This window comes from Pteropus vampyrus, unplaced genomic scaffold, assembly GCF_000151845.1.
Source record: "Pteropus vampyrus isolate Shadow unplaced genomic scaffold, Pvam_2.0 Scaffold4, whole genome shotgun sequence".
Classification (NCBI taxonomy): domain Eukaryota; kingdom Metazoa; phylum Chordata; class Mammalia; order Chiroptera; family Pteropodidae; genus Pteropus; species Pteropus vampyrus.
In genome coordinates this window covers 23,954,085-23,979,548 of record NW_011888785.1, presented here as the reverse complement: position 1 = coordinate 23,979,548, position 25,464 = coordinate 23,954,085, and the positions used below count along the sequence as shown (strand labels likewise).

The window sequence follows — 25,464 nt, the reverse complement described above, 5'->3', positions numbered from 1 at the left end:
GTCAGGCAACAATAGACCAATTTTATAGGAGTAGCTGTAATTGGGAAGTAATGAGTCCTGGAACTAAATGGATAAATTAGCCACAGAAGAAGACAATCCTTTGGAACCAATTCCTCGGCTGTCAAGACACGACTTGGTTGCTCCTCTTCACTGGGCTTTGACGGTGTCAGCTGCCCTAGAACACAAGGTCTGCCGGCAGCAGGATCACTCATCCACAGTGCGGCATGTTGGAATGCTGCCCGTGGCTGGGATAATAGATGCGAGAGAGAGCATATAAACTGGTATGTGTAATCAGTAACAGCAACTCTTAGGCTAAATTTTTTTTTTAATAAATCTGGAAGACAGATGTTTGCCCCAGACAGCCTGTTAATTTCAAACTGATTATCTTGCCAAAACAAAAGCACTAATCTGTAGAGAATAGTATGAGTTTTTGACATTATTATAATAATTAAAAAATATATACCTATTGTTTAAAATTATGTACTACTTACAAAACCATATTTAACTTATACTGGGCCAAATGCAGCCTGGTCACTCCTACCTAAGGTTTACCAGAAGCCCTGATATTTAAAAACAAATTTAAAAATCGAGAGAAGGAGTTAACGGAAAGAGTAAAGGTTATTATTTCCTTGAAAAATTTAAATAATATCCATCTACTTTTGACTCAACCATTCTATTTATATGAACTAATTGTAATAAAATAATCAAACATTTTCCTCATTTAAAGATGTGTATTGTTGTTTGTATCTATATAAGATGACAGATATTAACTAAACTTACTGTGGCAATCATTGCATGATACATGTAAGTCAAATCATTATGCTTTCACCCGAAACTTATATAGTGCTGTATGTCAATTATATCTCAATAAAACTCTAATCTTCAGACAAATTAACATACCTACCTCATAAGGTTGTTCTGAAGATTAAATTTAATAATGTGTGTAAAGCATTTAACACAATGTCTGGCAATAATGATTGCTTAGCAACTGAGAATCATCATTTGCCAAGAATGTTAAGCTAGGATGAGTTGATGATGGCTCCTATTACTGCTCCCCCGCCCTACACACACACATACAATGAGAAATTCTCATAAGAAAAATGCCAATCAAAATTTAATGCACATAGGGGACTGAAAATAAAATGGGTTTAAATTAGACAAGAACATGATGTTAGAAATAATTTCTTGAAAAACAAGCTAAATAACAATAGTGGGGTACAATATTTGTGGAAGCTTCACTATTGAAGGAATGGCTTGGTGGTTCAGTCACCTGCCTGAGAAGAGGCCAGAAAAATTAATTCCCACAAGTTTTTCAAGATTTATGATTATATAATATTTTAATTAAATTAACAAGGCATTCCACCATTCTAATGGTAAACTGTGTCAGATTTTAAGGAAAGCACAGATAGCTCATCTTTGCAAATACAGTTCTTGATTTTACAAGCTCAAAAAAATTATGGAGAATAGAATCAAAAGAACTGTGTATACAAAAAGCTAGAATAATGTCACATAGGTAGATTGTCACATAGGTATTCTGCCTGCATTTACTAAGTAAAAGTTAGAAAATTAATTTAAAGAGGAAGGTTTCGAGTTTATATAATACTGTGGCAGGATAATAAAGGGTTAATGAGGAAAAGAAAACACTAAATATCAATAGATTAGAAAAATAAGGTTAAGAATATTTTAGAATCAGAACACTATTTGAAGATCAACTCTATCAATGCCTTCAACAGGCACTGCAAACACTACTTGATTGGCTTGTCTTCAATTTTAAGGCTATGGAGGTCTATCTAAAGATTGCATTATGTGCATCAAAGAGGGTGACCTTGGATTAGCACTGGTTCTCCATAACTATTTTGATACAAACACCATTTACTAGCACATTAAGATCAGAGCATTTCTACTGTCTGTTTGAATAAGTTTTCAAATTCGTAAAACAGAAGTAGAATGAAATATGGATTTTTTTCCCCTCACTTTGGGATTATTTTTTAACAACTTCTCATTGGTTTCATACTTTCAAGTCACCAGGTAATGTTCAATGACTATCATCATAGAAAGAGCACTGTAGGAGTAGTAAAGAATCCCAAGTCCAGTTCCAGATCTGCCACTAATCATCTGTGTGCAAGGGCTGGCCAGCCTCATGGTTATGCAACCTATGCAGTTAGATAGGTTTCTTCACGCAGATCGACTCCACAATTGGTTTAATGCTCTGCTGCTGTCTTGAAATTCTTAATTACTTTTTAATAAGGGCCTAATATTTTCATTTTGCATGAGCCCCACATATTATATATTTGTTCCTGACTATGTGGGCTTTGCAAGTCACTTAACATATCTAATTCCCATTTTACTCAATGCAACCAACAAACCAAAACTTTCTTTTACCCTAACTTTTTCAAGTGCTGTGTTATCTCAAGCATACATTATCTCTGTCAAATTGCCAACACAGTAATGCTCTTGTTGATACTTTAAATGCTACTTTTCGATCCTTTAAATGCTACTTTTCGATCTTATAGAATTAAGTCAATGCAATACTTTGAGTATCACATTTTCAAAAGAGATTTTTTTTATTAGAAAGAGACCATCATTGTTGCCCTAAACCTTTCCTTGTCTGAATACCTTCCATTAAAAAATTAGGTGCACTATACATTAATTGTGCTATCCATCTTTAAGGTATATTTGGCAACTGCCTTTTTTTTCCAAAAGTGTCTTTGCTCATATAGTCATTTAGTGCAGACACTACTTCATGGAATGGAGGATGGAGAAAGGACTTTCTAGCACTAGAGATATACAACATAAAGTGTTTAAAAACACTTCACTGCAAACCTTTAAATAAAATATTAATCAGAACAGAATCTTATAAAAATGAAAATGCTGAGTGTGGTAGAGAATTGCAGCATAGTTACAGGTATATGGATCTGTTATTTTCTTCCTAGTATAACTTAAGAGTTCCTAAACAGTATTTAGTGTTTCCTCATCCCTTCTGTTTAGTCCCAAATTCCTATCATTATAATTATGTTAGATTTTGAAATCCACAAAGGTGCTAAAGTGTATAACCTGATAGGAAATATGGTGACATATGCAGGAATTTCCATTTAACACACTAACAAACGGTATCAATAAATATAGACATAGCCCATCTAGGCCAGTAATCTGCTTCAGAAAAGTCAGATGTTCTGAATGAAAATTCTGATAGCCTATCATTTATGATGTCAAGTGGAAAAAATACACGATGTATTTGTATCAACCCACACCCCCAATCAGCTTTTTAAACCCTAAGTAAAACAGTAAAATATACTTATCAAATGTGAAAATGTACTGAAAATGGAAGAAACACTCATATTAAGTGTAAAGTGCTACAAACATCACTTTCTAATGAAACAAGGGATACGACTGTTAACATACAAGTGTTTGTAGACTCCACTTGGCTTCTTAGTGCCAGCAGAAAACATGCAATCTCCTTGGTTGTTGACAACCAGCCTGTTCTTCAAAGCATCTACATACAACACTGATGTTCTACTAATTGTATTTGGAATGTAAATCAAAATTCCTCCCAGATATCACATTGTTAAAAAATACAGAGTTTGGAAGCTGTATATATAAATAGTTGCCTTACAAGCATCGGCAAAAAGCAAACAGGAAACAAAAAGATCTTATTGAGAGACCTATTTTGTGAAAGTTGTATTTCAACGATCAAGAGGCATTCTACTGTGAAACCATTAACCGGAAAGATATTCTGGAGATTATATATATCTGTGCTTTATTTAGTGCTAAATTATGCTCTAGAGGTAGGTATTAGACGCTATGGCAAATAAAGTAGAGGAAGATGTGACTTTACAGGACTTAAATTCAATGATACTATGAGACCCATAATTAACATAATTTGCATGGCTTATTTAGTTATAATAGTTATATGCCGCCTGTACAGAGAGATCTGAGTGAATTGGACAAATAACAAAATATTTTTTTGGTTGAGATTATTGAGATGCCATAGAACCGAGAAATATGTACCGAGAGCTAAAAGCCAGATAACCTAAAAACAAGAATTCAAGCCCAAAGCTCTCACTCTGTAAAAGACTTGGTCAAGACTTTCAATCTCTCTGAGTTTTAGCTTATGCACTGTGAAGATTAAAGGAGTTAATGTGGGAAGTTTCTAAAAAGAGGCCTCAAAGGAAACACCAAGTACTTTGTATACACACGATCGTGGGTTTGAATTACTTGCTAGCTGTGTAGAATTGGACAAATTTTTTAATTATCTAAGTTTTCACTTTCTCATTTTAAAACGTGATTAATATACCCATTTTGCAGCATAGAAATTATGTTAAAATATGTGGAAAGAGCCTAGCAAAGCATTCAGATCATAGCAGACATTTGATAAATGTTAATTATGAATTTGCTCCTTATTAATAAAATTTCAAAAACTTTTGCTCTTCTCCATTTAAGTAGCCTGACTACTCACTCATGCCTCAATCTTGTTATCAACCAGAGCTCTTAATTTCTTGAAATTATATCACTTATCAAAATTTCTTGTTTCGCCACTATTTCCTATAAACTTACATTTTATCCAAATAAAATAGTCTACTTTCTTGAACTCGTAATTCTTGGCCATTAATAGACCCTACCTATCAGAATTCTTCAACTATTTCAACTATTTCTTAAGTATCCCTGATGTTTACAGAATTTACTCTGTCAATCCTCAGTCCAAGTTGGACTCAACAGTCCTTTTCTTCTAGTACTGTTTATATTGTGAGAAGCCTTGTTAGAGAAGGCTGATTTGATTATGCATGTAATCATTATGTTGAAGCAGTAGGATTCTATAAAAAAAAAAAAAAAAGCAATGTTTTTCTTTCACTCATCCACTTCTTTAAATGAATTTTCTCTAGACTTTCTGCCCTAAAACTCACATTAAATCTTGAAAAGATCCTGATGTAGATACTAGCTGTCTGGATACATATTTTAACTAAGAGTACTATAATTTTGTACACAGAGGGCTGTAATTGTGTGTTGGCACTCTCTGGGACTAGCGGATATTCATCACTGTCTTGTTCCTCTCTTGGGATGCTGCCCTGCATTGTTTGGAGATAGCCATAATATCCAACTACTAATGCCACACTTCTGGCTACCTGCACACCTCAGTTCCCATCTGACAGTGTATATCTACCCTCAGTCCAATAGGTCATTCTTCCAGGACAGGCTTTGCCCGTGGAAGAATGACCTATTGGACTGAGCCCCAGACTAGCTCCATCCTAGAAGGCCCACCTCTGCTTTGATTTGTGTATAAGCTTGTGCCTAATGAAGCCACTCTCCATCGCTCAGCCACCAAGCAGGCATATCCAGCCTCACTGAGCACTTTATTTTTAGTATCCAGAGGCATGTATCAAATTCAAATAAATAAAAGTAATCTCAACTTGGCAAAACAAATAGTGGATTACCTAGTCCCTTTACCACTTAGACTCAAAGGGAAATATATAAGCAATATGAGTAATCCTCTCAAAACATTTATACTAAGATTAAAGAGAAAGGTAAGCACACTTTTCTTCTGGGGAAACAGAAATAGCATAATATTACATACCTTTTCCAAAATAATTTTCTCTTGTTCTCTTCAACCTAGATAAATTCATATCCTCAAGACAAATTTTGAACTAATGTTCAAAACATACACACACACACACACACACACACACACACTTTTCAGACAGCTCTTTCAAATTCAGATGTAGCTTAACATCTCACTCACTCTTAGAACATGAGGATATTTTATATTTCTGTTTTTTTCTCAATGTTAGCAAGGCTCTAGATTGTTTTTTTATCCATCATTTCACTTACCCACAGCAGACTCCTTTCACTTTTTCTTACCTTGCTCCCCCAAATCTTTAGTATGGCCCCAGTTGTTCTCTGCATATAAGATGAACTTCTATTTTACCAAGAGAAAAGTGGTCATCCAATGTGACTTTCAAATTTTCTCTACCTACAAATTCAATTATCTTTATTCATATTTAATATCCCTTCTGTCTCAAGTGAAAGATACTACCATTTTTTCAAAGATACATTGTATGACTCTGCTGTTTTTTCTGAAATTATCGTTCAACATTCATATTTTTTTCTTATTTTCACAGTTCATAGATTCCTTCCCTTCTATCTATAGCATGCTTATATGCCTTCCATCCTCAAAAACAAACAAAAAAAGTCTTTAGTAGTACTCCATAGTTCTCTTTCACTATCCAGCCAAACCACAAAAATGCAAACAAATTTCTTGCCAATTTCTCACTTCCTAACCACTCTTTTAACACTGTAGTCTCTATTTCACTCTAACGTAGTGTAATAAATTGGTTCTTACAAAAGTAAACCAATGATTCCTAAAACCCAAATACATTACATTTTAAATACTTCAAGTCTCTAAAGAATTTCACATTTATTTCTCCACCTCTTTATCACTTCTTTGGACTTAATTTTCTGAGAGTTCTTCCTTTTTTTTCTGAGTTAAAATCTCCAGAGATAAAAGCCAGGAATCTGCATTTTAGCAAACTCTACAGTCTTTGATGATAATATAAAAGATAGAGAACTATTGGTCTAAGAGCTAAAGACCCATAAAACAATTCTGTTAAACAACAATGATCTACCTCTTCCAGAAAAGGAAAAAAAAAAAAAAAAACTATTTTAATAGTCATTGGAAAACACTTGTTATTTTCTTTTTTTCATTAGCTAATCATAACTGAATATGAAGGCTGAATTAAGTGTTGGGGCATCGCATAGTTTTTAAAGTTTCATAATAGATTGCAGCAGTTTTAATTAAGGTTACCAGGACAGCCGGAGGGAGACAGGATACACCATAATTGAAAAAGTGTCACTAGAAAAATCTTTTTATTATAACCTGGATCCTTCATTAACTCAGCAGATCTCCTTAGCTGTGCTGGTTGGTGAACAATGAGACCACTTATTTCATTCATCTCCACCTTTCAGAAGGCATCATTGGAGGTTGAATTGTTTTGTTGAAAAGCTTTCTCCCATGAGAAAGCTTCATTAACACTTGCAGATTTTTCAGCCTAGCTCAGGATGAAATAAATGTTTCTTCTATGCTTCTGAACATTGTTTGATTCAAGATTGCTTAAAAATAACCCAACAATGTTAGCAGGATAATAGTCATATTGAGCCAGTTTCTGAGACATAAGTATAGCAAGAAAAATAGTGAGATATAGTCATTTAGAAGCTGTATCTTGGAAATAAAATGGCTGAAAATACCAGTGTGGACTTACAGGAGGAGAAAGCTAGATTTGTAGACAGATGTCCTAAAATTAAATTCCACCACAACCTCATGTTATCTGTACAAGTCTCTGGACAAGAACCTTGGTCCTTTCTGAGTTTCCTCATTTCTAAAACAAGAACAAATAGATGTTTAATGTGCCTACTTCACAGGTTCATCTGAACCATAACATTTTTATGTAGTCTCAAAAAACAAATCAAAACCAAAAAACAACTTAAGTGCAAAAGTCTGTCTATGAAAGAGGTGGTTTTAGGGTAAAACCAACTATTTTTTTTACATTGATTTCTCTTACAGCTCTTTCTAAGGCTGGTTGATGAAGTAGATGAAAACATCACAGCACAATATAAGTGTGAATAAAAGTCTAAATAAATTGCTGAAGTTGAAAAACAGAAAATGTTGGTTGGAGTAGTTTTGAGTCAAATATATAAACAAAAGCAAGATAAGCATAAAGTAATAAAATGGGTTATTTTGGTTTTTAATCAACAGGCTATAAAAGACAGAATTAAAAATTTAATGTTCAAATACATAAAATATGTGTCTGTGCATGCATAATAAAATGTATCACAGATAATGTAATTATCCCACTTTAAAAAAAACCTCCAGTTTGTTTACTATTTTCAAAGGTATCTTAGTCGATAACCTTGACACTAAAAAATAAAGGTTTAAATTGTTTTCAAATAAAAATTTAAAAAATTCAATAATGTATATTTTATTTCATTGATTCATTGTTTTGAAGATGGCTAAGTGATACAAACTTCCCTGAAAAATTCATAGTCTTCCAAAATATTCTATTACTGGAACAATTCAATTCTTCATTTGAATAAATGGTAATTTACAGCATGCTATCTAGCCCTCATTTCTTCCTCTTATGATTATACACTTCTTCAGGCCAAAGGATATATTGTGTAATGACTAAAAATGAAGATCTTTAAGTCAGACACACCTGAATTTGAATCCCCTCACATTCCTGCTACTCAAAGTACGCACAGTCTTTTTGAACTAAGAACATCAGCATCACCTGAGAGCTTACTAGAAATGCAGTATCCCTGACCAGAGCTACTGAATAAAAATCTGCATTTTAACAAGAACCACAAGTGAACTATATGCACATTAAAGTTTGAGAAGCAGTGAAATTGTACATTAAATATGTTTCCTTGAGCAAGTTAAAGGAATCCTCAAAGACCTCGTTTCCTTATTGACAAATGAGACTAATAGTTTTGTCTAGAGCTCAGTATTATTATGAGGAATAATTAGATAATGCTACTTAGACTCAGTAAGGTCTAACTAGTATTAAGTTTTATTGTCTACCTCAAATTTGCATATTCATGATTTTTTCAATATATTTACTTAAACAATGGGATCCTACCCAGGTAAATTAAAGATCCTTTAATTCAGAAGTTTCCCTGAGTATAAGCCTACAACAAAAATAGAGGCAAATTAATAATGTCATCTTGCATTCATTTACAGTACAATGTAGCACCTGTTTTACATTTGCCTCAAAATATTTTTCTTTTAAATAATGTGTTTTCTACTTTTTGTGGAATCAAAAAAGTTAAATAAAGAATTTAGTTTGAAAACAAATATAAATCTTTCTCCTTGACATAAAAGCGAACTAATTCTACATTTAATTAGTCATTGTGTTGTCTGTATTCTGCCATGGTGCACTTAAGACAGTCACTGATCCTCACCCCCCTAAGAAAACTCAAATAATGCACCAGGTGTCTAGAATTTCAATTGCAAATGATTTTTTAAAAAAGTCTCAGTAGGATCTTATTTTAATACAATTAAGGCAAGATTCATCCTATTTCATTCTATGACCCTTTTCAAGGGACTTTGATGTCCAAATTACCTGCTTCCTACATCTAGAGGGAAAATATAACCTGATAAAAATCAATATAAATGGAATCATTTTCAGCTGTCATTCATTAATGTCATTAATGACTATTAATTACTTCAGTAGAAAGTATCTTATTTTTATTAGATAAACTTTTATTGAAAACACACTTTACATCTATAAATGATACCTAAAAATGGTATTCACATACCCAAAATTGAAGATAATGCTTTGAATCTTCTAGCCATGAAAGCTTATCTTACCATAAATTACTCATTTATATATTTCTTAAATAATAAATATTTCAACTTCTGGCAATATGGCATACCAAATATTCCAAAGGTCCTCCTGTTACATCATAGCAAGATCCTGGATATTTTAAGAAATGTAAAGATTTATAAGTGCTCAAACAAGCAAGAGAAATTTCTAAGTGTCATAATAAATATAAAATATAGTAAGCCGAAAATTTGAACTGTGAGTGATAAGTAAATAGTAAAGTTAGAATTCAAAATTGTCCAGAGACAAACACTTGTAACAGTGCTGAAATTTGTAGAATAAGAGGAGCGAAATTTAAGCACCAGCATTATATCTAACAAAAGATGTATAAAAGCTTTATGAAGAAATTTTAAAACTTTATGAATGGCACAAAAAATTGTTGATTATAAACAGACAAAATATCATAGTGATATTAATTCTTCTCAATTTGGTCTGAGTCCATGCAATGGCAATCAAAATCCCAGTAAAGACTGTCTTAGATAATAACATGCTGAATCTAAAATTTAGATAAATTCTGCAAGTTCGAGAATATTTAAGATCCTTCTGAAGAAGAACAGGGTAAGGTACTGGACCTACCAGATACCTAGCCTGATAATTGGAGCTTACCAGGGGAAGGAAGGTGTTTAATAAATGGCCTTGAGAAAACTGGTTAAAAAGAATTTAATTTGGACTGTAGTCTGCAATTATAGACAGATACTGGTTGCAGGTGAATTAAATAAATCTGAAAGACAGAACCTTTTAAAATAAAATATAAAAAAAATAAATAAATAACGTAAGAGAAAGGAAAGATTTTGTTTTCTTTCTTTCTTTTCTGGAATTTTTATAAGTTTATTTGAGCCAAACTGACAACATATGCCGAGAATCAAGATCTCAAAGGCTCCCGAGAAGGCTTTCTTAAACAAAACACACATCCTAAAATACTAATAATTTTTTTGAGTTGACTTTGACTGCATTAAAATTAAGAACTTATTTTATCAAAATACACCATGAAGACAACGAAAGGAGAAGTGACAAATTGGAAAGATTTGCATCATATATAACATAAATGAATTTCCATCAAGAATGCATAACCTATACATCAATTTAAAAAATAAAAATATGCAAAAAATATGAACAGATATTTCACTGAACAGGAAAGAACAGTGAATGAATATAAAACAAGATGTCTACCTCATCAGTAACAAGTAGAAGTACCATTTTACACCCATTTGATTGGCTATAATTAAGAAATCTGACACTGCTATTTATTGGCCAGAAAATGGACCAGTGAGGACTCATATTGCTAGTGGAGATCTAAATTGAAACAACTATTTGTCATTCTTTTGTAAGGTGGACTTTGTGAATACCCTATAGTCTAGTAATTCAACTACCATGTATTGACCCTATAGATATCTTGCACATGTGTACCAAGAAACTTGTTCAAGAAAATTTAGCAGTGCTATATTTAGTAGCACTCATCTAGAAACAATCTAAGTAATAATTCAGCAACATAGAATAAATAAATAAATTGATATATCCTCATAAAGTAATATTTAACTATAAATAAAAATGAATTAAAGCTAGTACAAACATCCAGATAAATCATACAAAGATAATGTCGATGGAATAAAGCAAGTCGCTGAGGACTACAGAGAGTATAATGTGATTTTAATAAAGCTGAAAAACAAGCAAACTAACAAATATCTTATTCAGCAAAACATTAATATGAGGTACAACTATTTTTAAAAATCAAAGAAATAAATAATCATATATTTGGAGTATCGGCCTCTTCTGGCAGGGAGGCAGGGCGATGGGACAGGAAAGTGCTAGGAAGGCAGTTTTCAGGTTGCTGGCAATGTTTGTGAGTTTTATGCTGTATGATTGATTAAAGATTATTATTATGCATTGTGATTTCATATTTATAAAAGATGAATGTACCAATTCAATATACTATCCCTGTGTAAAATTGCCTAATATAAAAAAAAATAATAAAGTAATAATCAGAAATAAGCTAACTGATTATTTTGGGTTTACCATAAACATATTAGATGAACAAAGTTTCCATAGTAAAGAAAGTATACTAAAGAAAACCTCCAAATAAAGCATGAAAAAATAAATAATAAATAAGTAATGGCAAATAATAAAATGAGCAGATCCAATTTAAACTCACCACCAGGGCTTTAGATCTGTTGCTTAGAAGTTTCTCAATATCCCTGGCTGCAATTTCCACCAGCTGGCGTGCATTATTTGGTTCCACAGTATACAAATCTTGGTATTTCTCATAAATCTGTGTGAACAGAAAAGAAAATTAATAAGAACAATAATTGCTTATTTGGCTCATAAGTTCACATTAGGATGTATTTAAAGCCATAAACAATTGATTAGAAAAACCTACCCTTTTTTTTCAACCTTGGTCTTTTTGGAGTTTAGTTGTGTTAAACATATGTTTAGTTTAAGACCACCAGCTCGCCAAAATAATTATTTCACATTAACGTAAAACATGTAAAACATCTTGTACCACGATGGTTTGTATATGCAATTGTGTGAGTTGAATTATACCTCCACACTCAAAACCTGGTATTGACTGTCATCTGCATTTTAAAGAAAAAGGGAGGCCATTCTAGAAAACATAAGGTGAACTGAAGCTTGAGAAGTCAAACCTGGAGGATGTGTGCAGAGAACAAAGGTAAGAGAGAGTGGAAAGCAATAATATACTGAGGGAACCTTCTCACTGTTTTCCTTCACTAAGAACTACTGAGGCTAAAGTGTATGCTGCTTAACCTTATGAAATGGTGGGTTGAGGCGGGGTGGTGCGGGGTAGCGGGAGAATATGAGTTGATTTGAAGCCCCTGCTAAAAAAGGTTCATCATGTGACACAAGAAGCTTTATTTCACAGAGGAGTTGAAGGTCATCGAGGTCTATATTAAAGTTTATTTAAAACTGTTAATAGTGTAAATATTTTTTATCAAGTTGAATGTTTTGTATTGTTTTTAAATCACTAATTCAAACTGTACTGATAGTAAGCTAGGCAGCAAAAGAAAAACTCACTACATTTTTGGCTCACATCAGTGTCTATGGAAAAATTTCCCTAGAGTGGCATAAGATGCACCTGATTTGCAGAGCCTGTACACTCTTGACAGGAGAGGAAGAATTAAGGAAGGAGGGGTGGCGGCGATGAGCAACCATGTTTGTGGCTGGAGGGCTGAGCAGAGAAGGAAATCCCTTATGTATCCAACAGATGGGCTACACATGCATGACTAAACCTTCTTTGAAAGCCAGGACCGGGCAGTTTTTTATCATCTCATAAGAAGTGAATTCAGACACATGCGGGAACCAGTTCAACCCTGCTTTTTCTGGCATAACTCCAGCATTCTGCTACTACCAACAGGTTCTACAGCCCGGTCCCAGCTGAGCATGAATGCTATTGGTGAACACCGGTTTCAAATAGACATAAATACATATGCTAACACTTATTTAAAACAGAGCACGCATTAGTTTTACATAAACTTATAATTTTTTTACTTAAGTGATTAAAAATTATTAGTTTTAAAATATTTAAATCAAAGTTTTAATCCTGAAATTTTTTGACTTATTGAAACTAAGAGGTTTTCCCATACTCGTCTGAATTTTGACCTTGTAGGTTTTCATTCTAACTATTCAAGGCACAAAAATTTAGTCATAAAAAAAACCCATATTTAGTTTCATCCAGGATTCATGCACATGACTGGATTGCTTGTGCTTTCTGCTCAGGGGCAGATTATTAAGCTCTATTTTAAAGACCCAGTTTATCCTTGATGAATGCCATCCCACCGAAGGCTCTCTCTTTCATTTCAGCCTAAGATGACATCCAGGAACATGAACTCCTGAATAGATTAATTGATCAGAATACAAACAGATAAACGTCAACATCACTTTAATTGATCCAGATATTTAGTTCTTGGCAAAAAAACCAATATAGCTAATTGGTGTGCAAGATAGTTGTGCTTTGAACCATTAATATGTTGTTCGTTTCTGTATGAAGTCTAACCTTCTTCTTGTGATATAGGGACTACAATATAATTCAGGGTTGGCGGAGATTAGTTCAAGATGCACAGTCTGTACTTCGCATTATGTACTACAGATACATCATTTATTAAGCACTACCTACATATGCCAGACACATTATAGGTGCTTTAAAGAATAAAAGGGTTATTAATCAAAAGAAGCAATTTAGCTCAAGTATATACATACATATCCTCTCAAATATATAAGATATTCTCTCAAATTCCATTTCTAAAGTAATTTTTAAATGCTTAGAAAATAAAAAAAAAAACGAGCTCTAGCTTGCAAATAAACTTTAAAAAATTGGAATCAAAAAAGCTCCATTCTCGATCTTCAATGTAAATATTCTTCTGTCCATTTTTACATATAAAACCACATTTGCAATGTCTTCTTAGTAATAAAAATTAATTAAAACCGTGTAACTGCCCCACCAAAAGAAGTAACTCTTGCTTCTGGTTTTAAAGAATACAATATTATTTGTTGCTGCATGAAGTATTGTGAAGGCTCTCAAAAAATCTCCTGGTAAAGGTTTAGTAAACAACTTTCAAAGTAGAAAGTTTCACATGGATTTTTAAGATTATATGATATATTTTCATAATGTATAGACATTTACAATATTTTCTGCCACTAAAATAAACCATACTTCTACAGTATTAAACATGCTAACACATAACTTTTTAAATAGAACCTTAAGTATCTTTTCCTTAAAAAAAAAATTATTTGCTTTAGCATTTTATCCAACATCTTTTCTGAAAGAACAACATCATGGTGGAAATAATATGACTTTTTGGCACAAGACAGAGCTCTATTCAAATTACATGTCAACTCCTCATATGCGGTGTGACAACGGCTTCCATTTCTTCTGCAAGAGAGAATGCAACACATAAAGAGAATCCAAGACAGGATGTTTTTCCTCCTGACTGATATACGAGTATGCTTTAATTTTTCAGTGGTTCAAGCCTTCTCCCTGCCATCCTTGACACAAGCTTTGACAAAAGAATACCTATCACCTGTACATTCATTCTTTCTTACAATCTCAATTAACTGGCTTTAATGTACTTTCACTATTACATTGACAAACCAAGTTTCGCAGTGATGACAACAGAGAATTTGGTTTCCCTATCTTTTTCACTGGAAACCCCTTTCTATGTCTTTTTGTTCTAATTAAGTCCAGAGTGTTATTATAATCTTCAGGATAATACACTTAAAAATAACCACACATGCAATATCTAAAAGGTGACATCACTCATTAATATAATTGCTTCATGAACATAACTAAAGAAATGTTTCAGGTATCATAATACTTGGTATTATGCCATGGAATTATGTCATGGAATAATACAGATATCTTAGAGATGCTTACTAAAAGCTGGATAGGCTTCCAAGTTTTGGATGACCTAGAAGATTATACTAGAAGATTAACAATCACTTTCCAGCAGCTACTCTATACCACTGTGAGGAGTTTCACATACATTATATATCCTTTACTCACTTAAAGAAACCTAAAAAAACACATTCAGTTAACTATTGCATTAGTGAGAACACTGGGATTCAGGCTTTGGAATATCAGAGTGGAGAGAGTTTGATTTCCATTTCACATCATAATGGACCAAACCTCTCCCAGAGCAGCAGAAGGTGAAATGGTAACATGGTATGTTTACGCAAAGTGAATCTGCAATGCCACTCTACCAGAAATCTCTCTTGGCTTCAGCAGGATGTAAGGAAATAGAAAAGCCCCTTGGGATCAGCAAGAAAGATAGCTGAGAATTAAGGATCAGAATGTCTGCTAGGAGACTGCCTTAGTGCAGGATCAAAGGGATCCCTAGGCAGAGACTGAGGGATGGACAGTGGAAAGCAAAGGTACAGCAAAAGGGTGATGGTGGAAACCACTCAGAGATGAGGGTCCCTATGCAGGCTGAGGAGACCAGCCAAGATTTTAGAAGCAATCACATTGAATATCTATGATAAGTGAAGAGAAAAGAGCAAATACCGAGATTTTCTGTCGCATAGGTTTCCCCTTGCACCCAGAAGCCAAGAAGCAAAGTCAAGAACATTACAGAATACTGAAAGGGAGGAGGGACTTGAAATTTATTAAATCTATAATTGACCACAAAAGGCTCTTCTGAATTGAAAGAAACTGACCTTGAAATGGTGATACTAATGTTTCTCCTGTCCTGGGAGAGAGAATGGCAGCTCATAAGTAAATTTAGTTTGCTAAAGGGAAACACAGTCAAATTTCTGCATATTAAGTATTAAATATATAAATTTTGACAACTCTTTCCCTCAGTACTTGTACATTTACTTCTCTCCCATGAAACATCTTGGACAAGCCATCAAGATCTCTGCCATGCCCACAGCCATCTTTCTGAGGGACATTTCCCGTCTGACAGTCCCTGATGAAAGAAGAGCCCAAGGAGTTTCCTTCTAAACAGGTAAAAATATTCTAATATATAACCTTGCCCTTGGCCCCTGCTTAAGTGTATCAGGATATACCAGATGTAGGATCAGCTATCTTCTGAATCAATGGTCAGTAAGAAGCCAAGTACATCAGATGTGTATAAACAATAATACATTAAACCAATCAGATTTTCTCACCAGCTGAATGGACTGACAGCAGAATTAGAAGCAGAAGTAAGGAGTCTAGAGGGAGAAGAACAGTATTCAAACACTGAGTGACAGAGTGATGGCTATGGTAAGCAGAATAATGGCCTCCCAAAGACAGCCTCCTCCTAATCCCCAGGATCTACAAATATATTGTTACATGGCAAAGGAGAACTGAGTTTGCAGATGGACTTAAGTTTTAAGAATCAGGTGAACTGAAAGAGAGTATTTTGGGTTGTCTTCTTGAGTAGTGTAATCACAAGGTCCTTAAAAGTAGAAGAGGAAGATATTACTATGAAAAAAAATAAAATCAAAGAGATGGTAGCATAAGATGAAAGTTTCAAGAGGAAAGATTTTTCCCTGTTTTGCCCACTGGGGCAGCCCAGCAGCATCTATACATAGCAGGCACTCAATAAATATTCGTGGCATGAATCAGTGAATGGACACTGAGACTGGTTACTGCACTGGGCTTTGCTAGGAATGGGAATGCTGACATCTGACAAGTTCTTCCTTTTATTTTAAAATCAATATTTATTTTGAAACTAAAAAAAAATAACAAGGCTATGTAAGGTGGTATACAGTTACATAATGGAATATAAATACAACAGCTGAATGATGATTAAATTAGAGTGAATACACAAAATAGGGTAATGACCAATAGGAAGATTATTAGTGTTCCAATGAAGAAGTATAAAAAATTACACTATCAGAATTCAGAAAAGTAAAATAACGTGGGTTGTAATAGTCAGAAAGATGGATTACAGCCACACTTTGGAATAATCGTGAATAAGGGAAGTAAAAAAATCAGAATGTGTGTGACACAAGATACTATTAGAAAATAAAGACTGAAAAGCTAATTGTGATACTATTAAGGAGAGCTATAAAATACAGAGTATTGGTTTGTACTTTTTTATGTAGTCAACTCTAAGCTATTTTAGACTGATAACACAGAACTTCCAGTGCCTATTTCAGCAATTAGTACATATGAAGAATTCAAAATATAACATGGGCTTATTTATTATAAGTAGCATTCAAATATATACCTACACACGTGCAATTTTACATATATGTACATCCACATACATACATTTACATATACATATATAACTGGTCATGTTCTTAAATTTATAGTGCATACTTTTCCGATGAAACTACATCAATCTGGCATTCTAATATTAAACTCAAGAGTTTGAAAATACTTTCCCTAGTCCTTCTATTCTTCCTATTTTATACAATATATCTTCTTAGTTGGGACAGTATCACATTTCAAATGGGACATTACCTTTAGGCAGAATATTTAGGAACACTGAAGTTAGAAATGATAATCTTCCGCTGCATATACTGCTACTTGCCCTAGTTCCGATTAACAAGAATTTATTTCATGGTGACACTTTTGAGCAATATAGTAAGGATGCAAGAGCAAACAGAACAAGTGAAAACCATAAACATGTAAACATGCCTATTCACTTTCCCCATACTACACATAGGAACAAGTGATAACATTTAATCAGAAACCTAAGTGAAATACTGGGCATGATTCTTGGAATAAAGAAACTAAGCTATAACAAAGACTGAGGTGAGCATGAAAGAGTCATAGCAAGAATTCTTCAGTTTTAGTGTTGGAGACATTTCACACGTAAGGTAAGTTACAAGTTTATCTTTAAGAATACTTAGAATTAAAACAAGAGAGATATCAAGATATGTATAAGAAGCTATCTACTTTTTTTTTTTAATTCTGGAGATAACTTAATAACCTACTCTTTTTCCCTTTGCATATCTGGAACTATATATGAATTGAATATGTATTTTGAACAGAAATTCATGTACAAATAAAAGATCATACTATATTCTATCAAAACTAAATTAAAAAATAATTAACCATAGGCTGAGTGAGCTGCTTGTTTAATGCCTCTAACCCCAAATGACCTAAATTCATTTCACTACTAACAAAAGAATTTTAAAAAGCCTACAGTTTAACTTGCCCTTAACCATCTTAGTAGCAAATGGCTTTTTCTAAAGCAAAACTGCTAGCTATCAATGCTGATATATGATTTTATATGATTTTATAAATTTATATTCAAGAAATAAATGTATTATTGCCTCAAATTCTTCAGACTTCCTAGAGCCATTTTTGAACCTCAGCAATATTGACATTTTTACCAGATCATTCTTTGTTGTGGGGCAATATCCTGTACATTGCAGAGTGTTTAGCAGCATCCGTGGCCTCTATACACTGGATGCCAGTAGCATTCGCCCTCCACCCAACACGTACCCAGCAGTGACCATCATAAATGTTTCCAACCACTGACAAATATCTCCTGGGGGACAAAACTGCCCCTGGCTAAGAACCACAGCTCTCTTTACAAAGACATTAAAGATGTTCTCAGAAAGAAAAAAAAAAAAAACTATGTGTTGCATATTGAGAGTGTGCAGTAGCAAATATGGTCTTTTATGCCATTTATCTTCATTTTGGAGAAGCTAATACTTGGCTACTTCACTTCCATGAATTTTTAGCTTCCCTGTCCTTGGTGCAGCTCACAGACAAGAAGAGAGCACAAACATGATATATATCACTTTCCCTGTTGTTAGTATTACCAAGCCATTAGAGTGTTATTTGGAGAAATGATAAATAATAATTTATCCCTCAAATACCAGCATAACTGAAGGAAGTGTTAATTATTGATTGATAATAGAACAAGTTGGTAAGGTCAAAAAGAAAACATTTTAATAGTCTTTGTTTGTGAACCAATAGTATTTCACTCAAAAACCTATTAATAAAACGTCAAAAGTCACCATAAGGTTAGAAACTCCCGTAAGAGTTTACTTTACTCCATATCTTTGAAAATGAATATAATTAACCACTGTTAAAAAAAAAAACCACACACAGCTTCTTACTTTAAATCTCTAGTGGATGGGTAAAGAGATGTACCGATAGTACATTCTGCAGTCAAAATAGATTTCTCTCTACTTGGGGGTGGGGATGTGTTTTTTTTTCCCTAAAACAATGATAATCCCAAACTGCTCACAGAATTATGGTAACTGATTTAGTTACAACATTTCATCGTTGAAGGAAGTAAGGCAACTGAACAAAACCAAAATATGTGAAATAAATAAGCTATTTTGAAAAGTAATTAAATTACAGTACTTTTATAGTTATATTACCTTTAAAAGTAATATAAAGCAACATTTTAAAGAGTTATAAGCATTTAACTTTTTCATACTATCTATTATTGTGTTCCCATTTCATTTTATATCCTGTTTTACTTCTACAACATTTCTGTGAGGAACGGAGAGTGTTACTATCTACCTCACCTAACAAGCAGGTAAAGGGAAATCTGTCATCCAGCTACCTAGCAGTATTCACGAGAGAAGAAAAAGATTCCCACCCTTGTTGTCGCCGCATCTCACTGATCCCCTAGTCAGAATCACCAATGATTAATTATGTTCTGCTTTAGAGTATCTTCTTTTGCAAATAAATTAATATATGAAACTCTCTACCACATAGAAAATGAATATTCTATTTACATAAGATAACGTGACCACAATGTCAAAGAAAAAGCATCGGTCCATGAATCCCATGAGTTACTAATTCTTTACTCAAAACCCTTATGTAAATACTACCTTAATTAAGAGACTGAACACTTAATATTTAGACATGTTTCAAATTTACATCTTTGAGAGCACATTGAAATATGAAGGTATTGATTTCAACAATAACTTTAACTTATAAAATCACAATGGTGAATGAAAGCCAGAAAGTTCTATGATGATGCCATTGCAGAATGGTTTTACCTTCAAAACTAAACTTGCAGGTAAAAAAAGTTCTCACAAACTTTTTTAAATGTTTGCATGTTCTAGCCTAAATGTTAGAAATCCAGACAAAATTTCCACTTAAGAAGAAAGCCTTATAACGAGAAGGTGACATGCCTCATTTCAACTCTTTTAGATAACTAAAAGAATATAAAAATCTCTATTATAAAAAAGTTTGTATTCTATTACCATCTTTCATTATCAAAAGATACAACAGTGTTGGAATTGAAAGAGAAGGGACGTTTGGAGCAATGTCACATAATATAGGTGAAGCTTTCAAAATGAATATATTAACACTATAAGAATGCATAGACACAAGATGAGCCTGGGAAGCTAACGAAGCATCCAGAAAAGCTGTAGGAAAGACTTGACATTATACCTAGGAGGGGAAAGGAGCAGGGAAGAAAATGTAGCCAAGAGGCCTGGGATTAGTGGAATGTCCAAGGGCTGTAAAAGTCTATGCCTTCAGCCATGGAGAGCAGAAGACACAGAGCAAGTCAGACCTTAACTGTCCCTGAGCCCCAGGGTTAATTTAAGCCTAAACTGAGGCAAATGAGGCATCAAGGGCACAAAATTTCAGGAGCTACTCACTCACTCATTATGTTGTGCAAGTTTAGATCCTCAGAGCGAGTTCCTCCTTAAACTGTGCACTCTTGGCACATCATTTGCCTCACCTCAGTCCAGGTTCTGCTGGGCCCCTGACTGGAAAAGAGAGAGAGAGAGAGAGAGAAACCTATTCCTTCAAAATATAGCCTTCACACCTGCTTCTTAATACCAAATATGTTCTGCTTAGAGATTAGAGACTTACTATGGATTTAAACAACCAAGTGTAAATGATAATTAGCAATTCCTTCTTATATAATAAAGAGGAGGTGATGAGAAAGACTTGGATTCCTAAAGAAAAAAGGTGAGGTGTGAAGAAAATACTGTGCAAAGGAGGTGACAAAACTCTCCATGACTCTACTGTGCTTGCATTGGTGTGATTTGCTGTCACCAGGGCAGGGTCAATCAAGTGAAGCAACTAAATTTTCTGACATATTTGCAGAATTTTGTTTTCTTGTAATATAACTTTTTGTAGACTCAGAAACCCATTTTACAGAAAAGATAAACAGTAGTTTCTATTCATCAATTTATTTTTAGAAAACTTTATGACGCAAATTCTCAATACTACAGAACCCATTACTTTAGAATATCCGATAATTTGGATATTGGTCAAAATTTAGGTGCATCTTTAGTAAGACATATTTATCAACAAATTAAATGAAAAAAAATGGTTGCTAGCCAGTTTCATAAACTTAAAAATACTGTTTTCAAGAATATTAAGAACACTTTATTTTTTAAAATGTTATCTGTTCATTAATACATGATAATTAGCCTCTCCATTTTTCAGCGTGTTGTGTAATTCTATAATTCAGATTGTTTGAAATGCATGTGTGATTCAAAACCCAGAAATCATCCTTCTCTTTTATCTTGATATATTATGCTTTAAAATATATAAATACAGCTTCCATCTGTGTTAATATATCTTTAACACATTTTTAAATATAGCTCTTGTAAGGATAGTATTAAAAAAATACGTATCAGTGGAAAACTGTTAGTTGTCCTCCACTGTCTGTTCTCCTCCTTCCATTGTGATACAGTTGGCATATGGCTGCTCAGGTCATGAATCCATATTTCTAATTCTTTTCTAGTTGGATATGGCCATGTGAATAAGTTACAACCACTGGAATGTGAGCAAAATGTCTAACCCTAAAAGCAACTGGGCATCTGCTCCTCTAGTCTCTTTCCCAGTCCAGAATGGCTGGGAAAGAATAGTAACTGCAAGAATCCATCCGGGCCCAAGAATGGAAGTCACATGCTAAAGACAAAGGAGTCAACGTGCTGACCCTACACTGGTCACCTCTAGGCTGTGACATGAGAGAACAATACACAGTATTTACCCTTTTGTTACATTGGCTCAGTCTGTACCCCAACTAGCACACAAAAGAATGACCTTTGTTGAGTTCTGATTACAGGTCGGTAAATATTTTATATAGATTATATTATCAATCTCAACAACTCCATGAGATGAAACGTCTTGGCCAGACCGCAAAGCTATTAATTGGGAGAAAATATGTGTATTTTCTTTAGGTGGAAGACCATGAAGGCAAAATCCACAAAAACAATTTTCTATACTTTTCTTAGCAATACTTGCAATAGACATACACACGAAACCTTTCTGTGCATGCCAACATTAATGGAAGGTTTTAAATTCTGCATGTAAATTTACATTTTACAATTTCTTTCTACACTTTCATTTTTTTAAAGGCATTCAAATAGAAATATTCATGAGTGGATAACTGGTAGCAGAGTCTTGGCTTCTTCTAATTTATATCTTTTATATAAAAGGTTAACCAGATACGTTAAGTTGCAATATAACAAGGTAAAATATTAACATATATTCTAAAGCATAACATGATTTTTTTTAATTATGGAGTTACATCCATTTTAGTATTTGTGTACCCTAGGAAAAAAAAAATGATAACCTTGCAATTGCTTAATGCATATTAAAAATGATGATGTTCACTTCATAAGATTGTCCTGAGAATTAATATGGTAATGCACATACAGGGCTTAGTACAGTGCCTGAACTAATGAAAAAAAATGAAGTTCCCATAGTGGAAATTAGTTGTACTTAAGAAGTTCTAATATATTAAATTCACTAAGAAAAATTATAACACATTATCTCTTTGCCCTAATTTTGTTTTCTTTCTTCCCTCAATTATTTAATCTACTTTGTGGCTGAGCATATGCACTTAATGGACATATTATCTTCCAATAAATCATTAGGTAATGGAATATTTCATTAAGATATCTTTTTACCCAAATGTATCGGGGTAATAGTACTACTTAAGTCTATTAACACTTGATCTTTTAACAGAAGTTAGGTAGGTAACCTGGGCAAAATCTCTCACTGTAAAGTTAAAGTACTGAATTTATCCAAAAATATGTATCAACCATCCCTGAGCTAATATTTTATGATGCCATAAAGCAATTTTCTTTAACTTGCAAAGATGTCTTATTTTAGCTGTGTTGCCTCATTAGAGCTGCTTCTGAGTGTTCAAGTAAAATGTCAGTTCCATCCTGCAAAACCAGTGAAAACCATTATTAAATAATTTCAGAAGAATCATCATTTCCACAAAACTGCATTTCAATCCAGGAACCTGATATGTTCCTCCATTTATTCAACTTTTGGGTGCTCGCTTTGGCACACATACACTAAAAAAAATCTTTTGGTCCTCGCCGTGTATCCAACACCCCCACGCTCAGCTCAAAGTTTACTCTCAACTCTGGCATCCATCAATCAGTCTCCGCTTTAAGTGCTCAGGCCAAAATGAAACGTACCACTTTGGCTCCCATCATGAACCTTCTCTCTAGCAAAAGGAGAGAGTGGTATATGGATCATTTATCTACATAAAATGACACTTTTCACGTATCCTAATAGTTAAATTATTTTTCCAATAATGAATTATGTTCTCTCTCTCTCCCTCCTTTGTCACATAATATCTTATTCTTTTAATTACATCTCTTTCTGTCACTCTAATTATCTCATAAACAAACAAACAAATAAAAACTTGTGGGAATTTTCTTTCATCCTGTCCATTCCGTTACCCTAATTCAGACAAGGCTATTTATTCATTTGACAATATTTACACTCTTAGTCATCTATTCTTCATAAAGCATAATGGAAATCGGGTGCCACCTTTTATGCTTAACGATTCAGGAAAAAAGCAGAATCGGCAATAGAGGGTTCGCTCTTTACACCAAAAGCAAAAATGAGGTCAGCCAAGAAAGTGGTTTTTGAGGCTGAAGAAACACTGGAGGAGTGAAGGAGAGCTCCCAAGAGTAGTTTATTTTAAATCTCAGTCTGTCAATAAGGAGAGTCATATAACTTCTAACCAAAATCTGTCCATTCTCATTTCTTTTTTCTCATTCTACAAACTCCATCATTTTCATAGAGACTCACTTATTATCTTACACACTTTCATATTCTTATATATTTTCTCACAATAAATCATTGTAGATCCCACGCACCAGCTTATAAGATCGTTCAAGCATCTGTGTACCCATATAATGGAGATTTTTGATTGGCAGAGTATCAGTTCTCTGAGGAGAGGAACTGTGTCCCTGTAGCCTGCACAATGCCTGGGACATATTATGTGTCGACCAGAATTAAATTTATCATTGCTATTCACAAGGAACACCTTTCATTTTCAAATGTATTCCTTATCACACAGATATTTAACTTTGTTCGACATACTCTTAGATCGAGATCTATAATTGTTTTATAAACAGTTTCTGAAATAATTTTTTAAAGAATTTACTTAATAAAGTTTCCTTATGAATTTCTATTAATGTATAAGGTAAGCATACATCCCAGTTTCTCCCAGAGAGGAATATTCACATACAAATATTCATATATCATGCATGAAACCACTTTTATACCATTTCACCTCATTGACCTATCACGTTTTTGGAAAAGTAAAAGGCCTCACTGCATCACTAAGAACCAAGATGATAGTACTTCCAAATTGTTACATTACTTACATTGAAATGGAAGAAGTGAGACTCTAAAGAAATGACATTTAATTTTTAATAAATCTTTCAGAACCTGTAATGCAAACGTTCTTACCCAAGTAAAATAATCTATTTAAGAAACTATATAAATATTTACATATTGCTATCATTTTCAAAAATCATTTGAGTGGCTTTCATAGTCATTTCATAAACCATCAGAAAAAAACATATTTTACAGTGACTCCTTTTGTTCCACCAAAATTTTTATTACCCATCTCAATGACTCACTCTAGTCTCTAGACACGGCTGTAAACACATTTCAACTCTTTTTAAAAATAAAATCTACCCTCAAGGATGAAGAAGTGTTCTCACTGAGGACACTCAGAAGAATCCATCACAGTACTTAGTCATCGCTATGTGTGAGATTATGAAATAGTCCGAAGAATGGAAACGTGACACCCCAATTTGAATTCCAGGGGAGTCTAGGTATCACACAAACTCATCTAAGGGAGGGCTCTATAGAAACTGTAAAGTGAGGTAAGAAAGCTTCATTAATTGCTAGGGATGGTGTTTCTTTTTTTGCAATAACCAGCAGTACCAAGGGTCTTTTTCAGAACTTCACTACCAGATCCACATGAGAAATCATATCCTATTTATAATATAGATATACAGATTCCTAGGAGATAAAATTGCATTCTAATTAAAGAAAAAAATACTAAGTTTCTTTGGGTTCTACTCACATCAACAAGCTGATTGACTCCACTTGCTGTTTTCGCCAGTGTGACGAGGTCTTCTTGCATCTTATCCACCCATGACTTGATACTGCAGAAATTAGAGAAGAGAATATTCTATTATATCTCTGGCAAATTAAGGCCACAGACATTTTATATCCGTGCTGCAGATAATTCATTTAAATTGCCTTTAAATCTTTATTCTCCCTCCTATATCTCATTAAATCTATCTTCTCATCCCACCTTTAGTGTAAAACTTCTTAGAATATTGAAATACCCCCAAATTAAAAAGAGAAAAATGACATGGATGTCTTGTCTTATATGAGAATAAACATTTAATTTTTTCAAAATCCCCATTTAAAATAAGTAAATAGAAT

General features: G+C 33.6%; 1 protein-coding gene across 1 annotated transcript in view; it reads right to left on the bottom strand.

Moving 5' to 3' along the window:
* LOC105295242 (voltage-dependent calcium channel subunit alpha-2/delta-1-like) overlaps positions 1-25,175 on the bottom strand; it is a gene marked incomplete at its 3' end in the record, with an annotated part of 144,424 nt that extends 119,249 nt beyond the window's left edge. Inside the window, exons 1-2 of the mRNA XM_011364836.1 lie at positions 25,097-25,175; positions 11,518-11,634 (exon numbers count right to left, since the gene is read on the bottom strand). Coding sequence (XP_011363138.1) covers positions 11,518-11,634; positions 25,097-25,156 — 177 coding nt within the window. The remainder of the gene's footprint in view (positions 1-11,517; positions 11,635-25,096) is intronic.
* Positions 25,176-25,464: the final 289 nt, after the last annotated feature.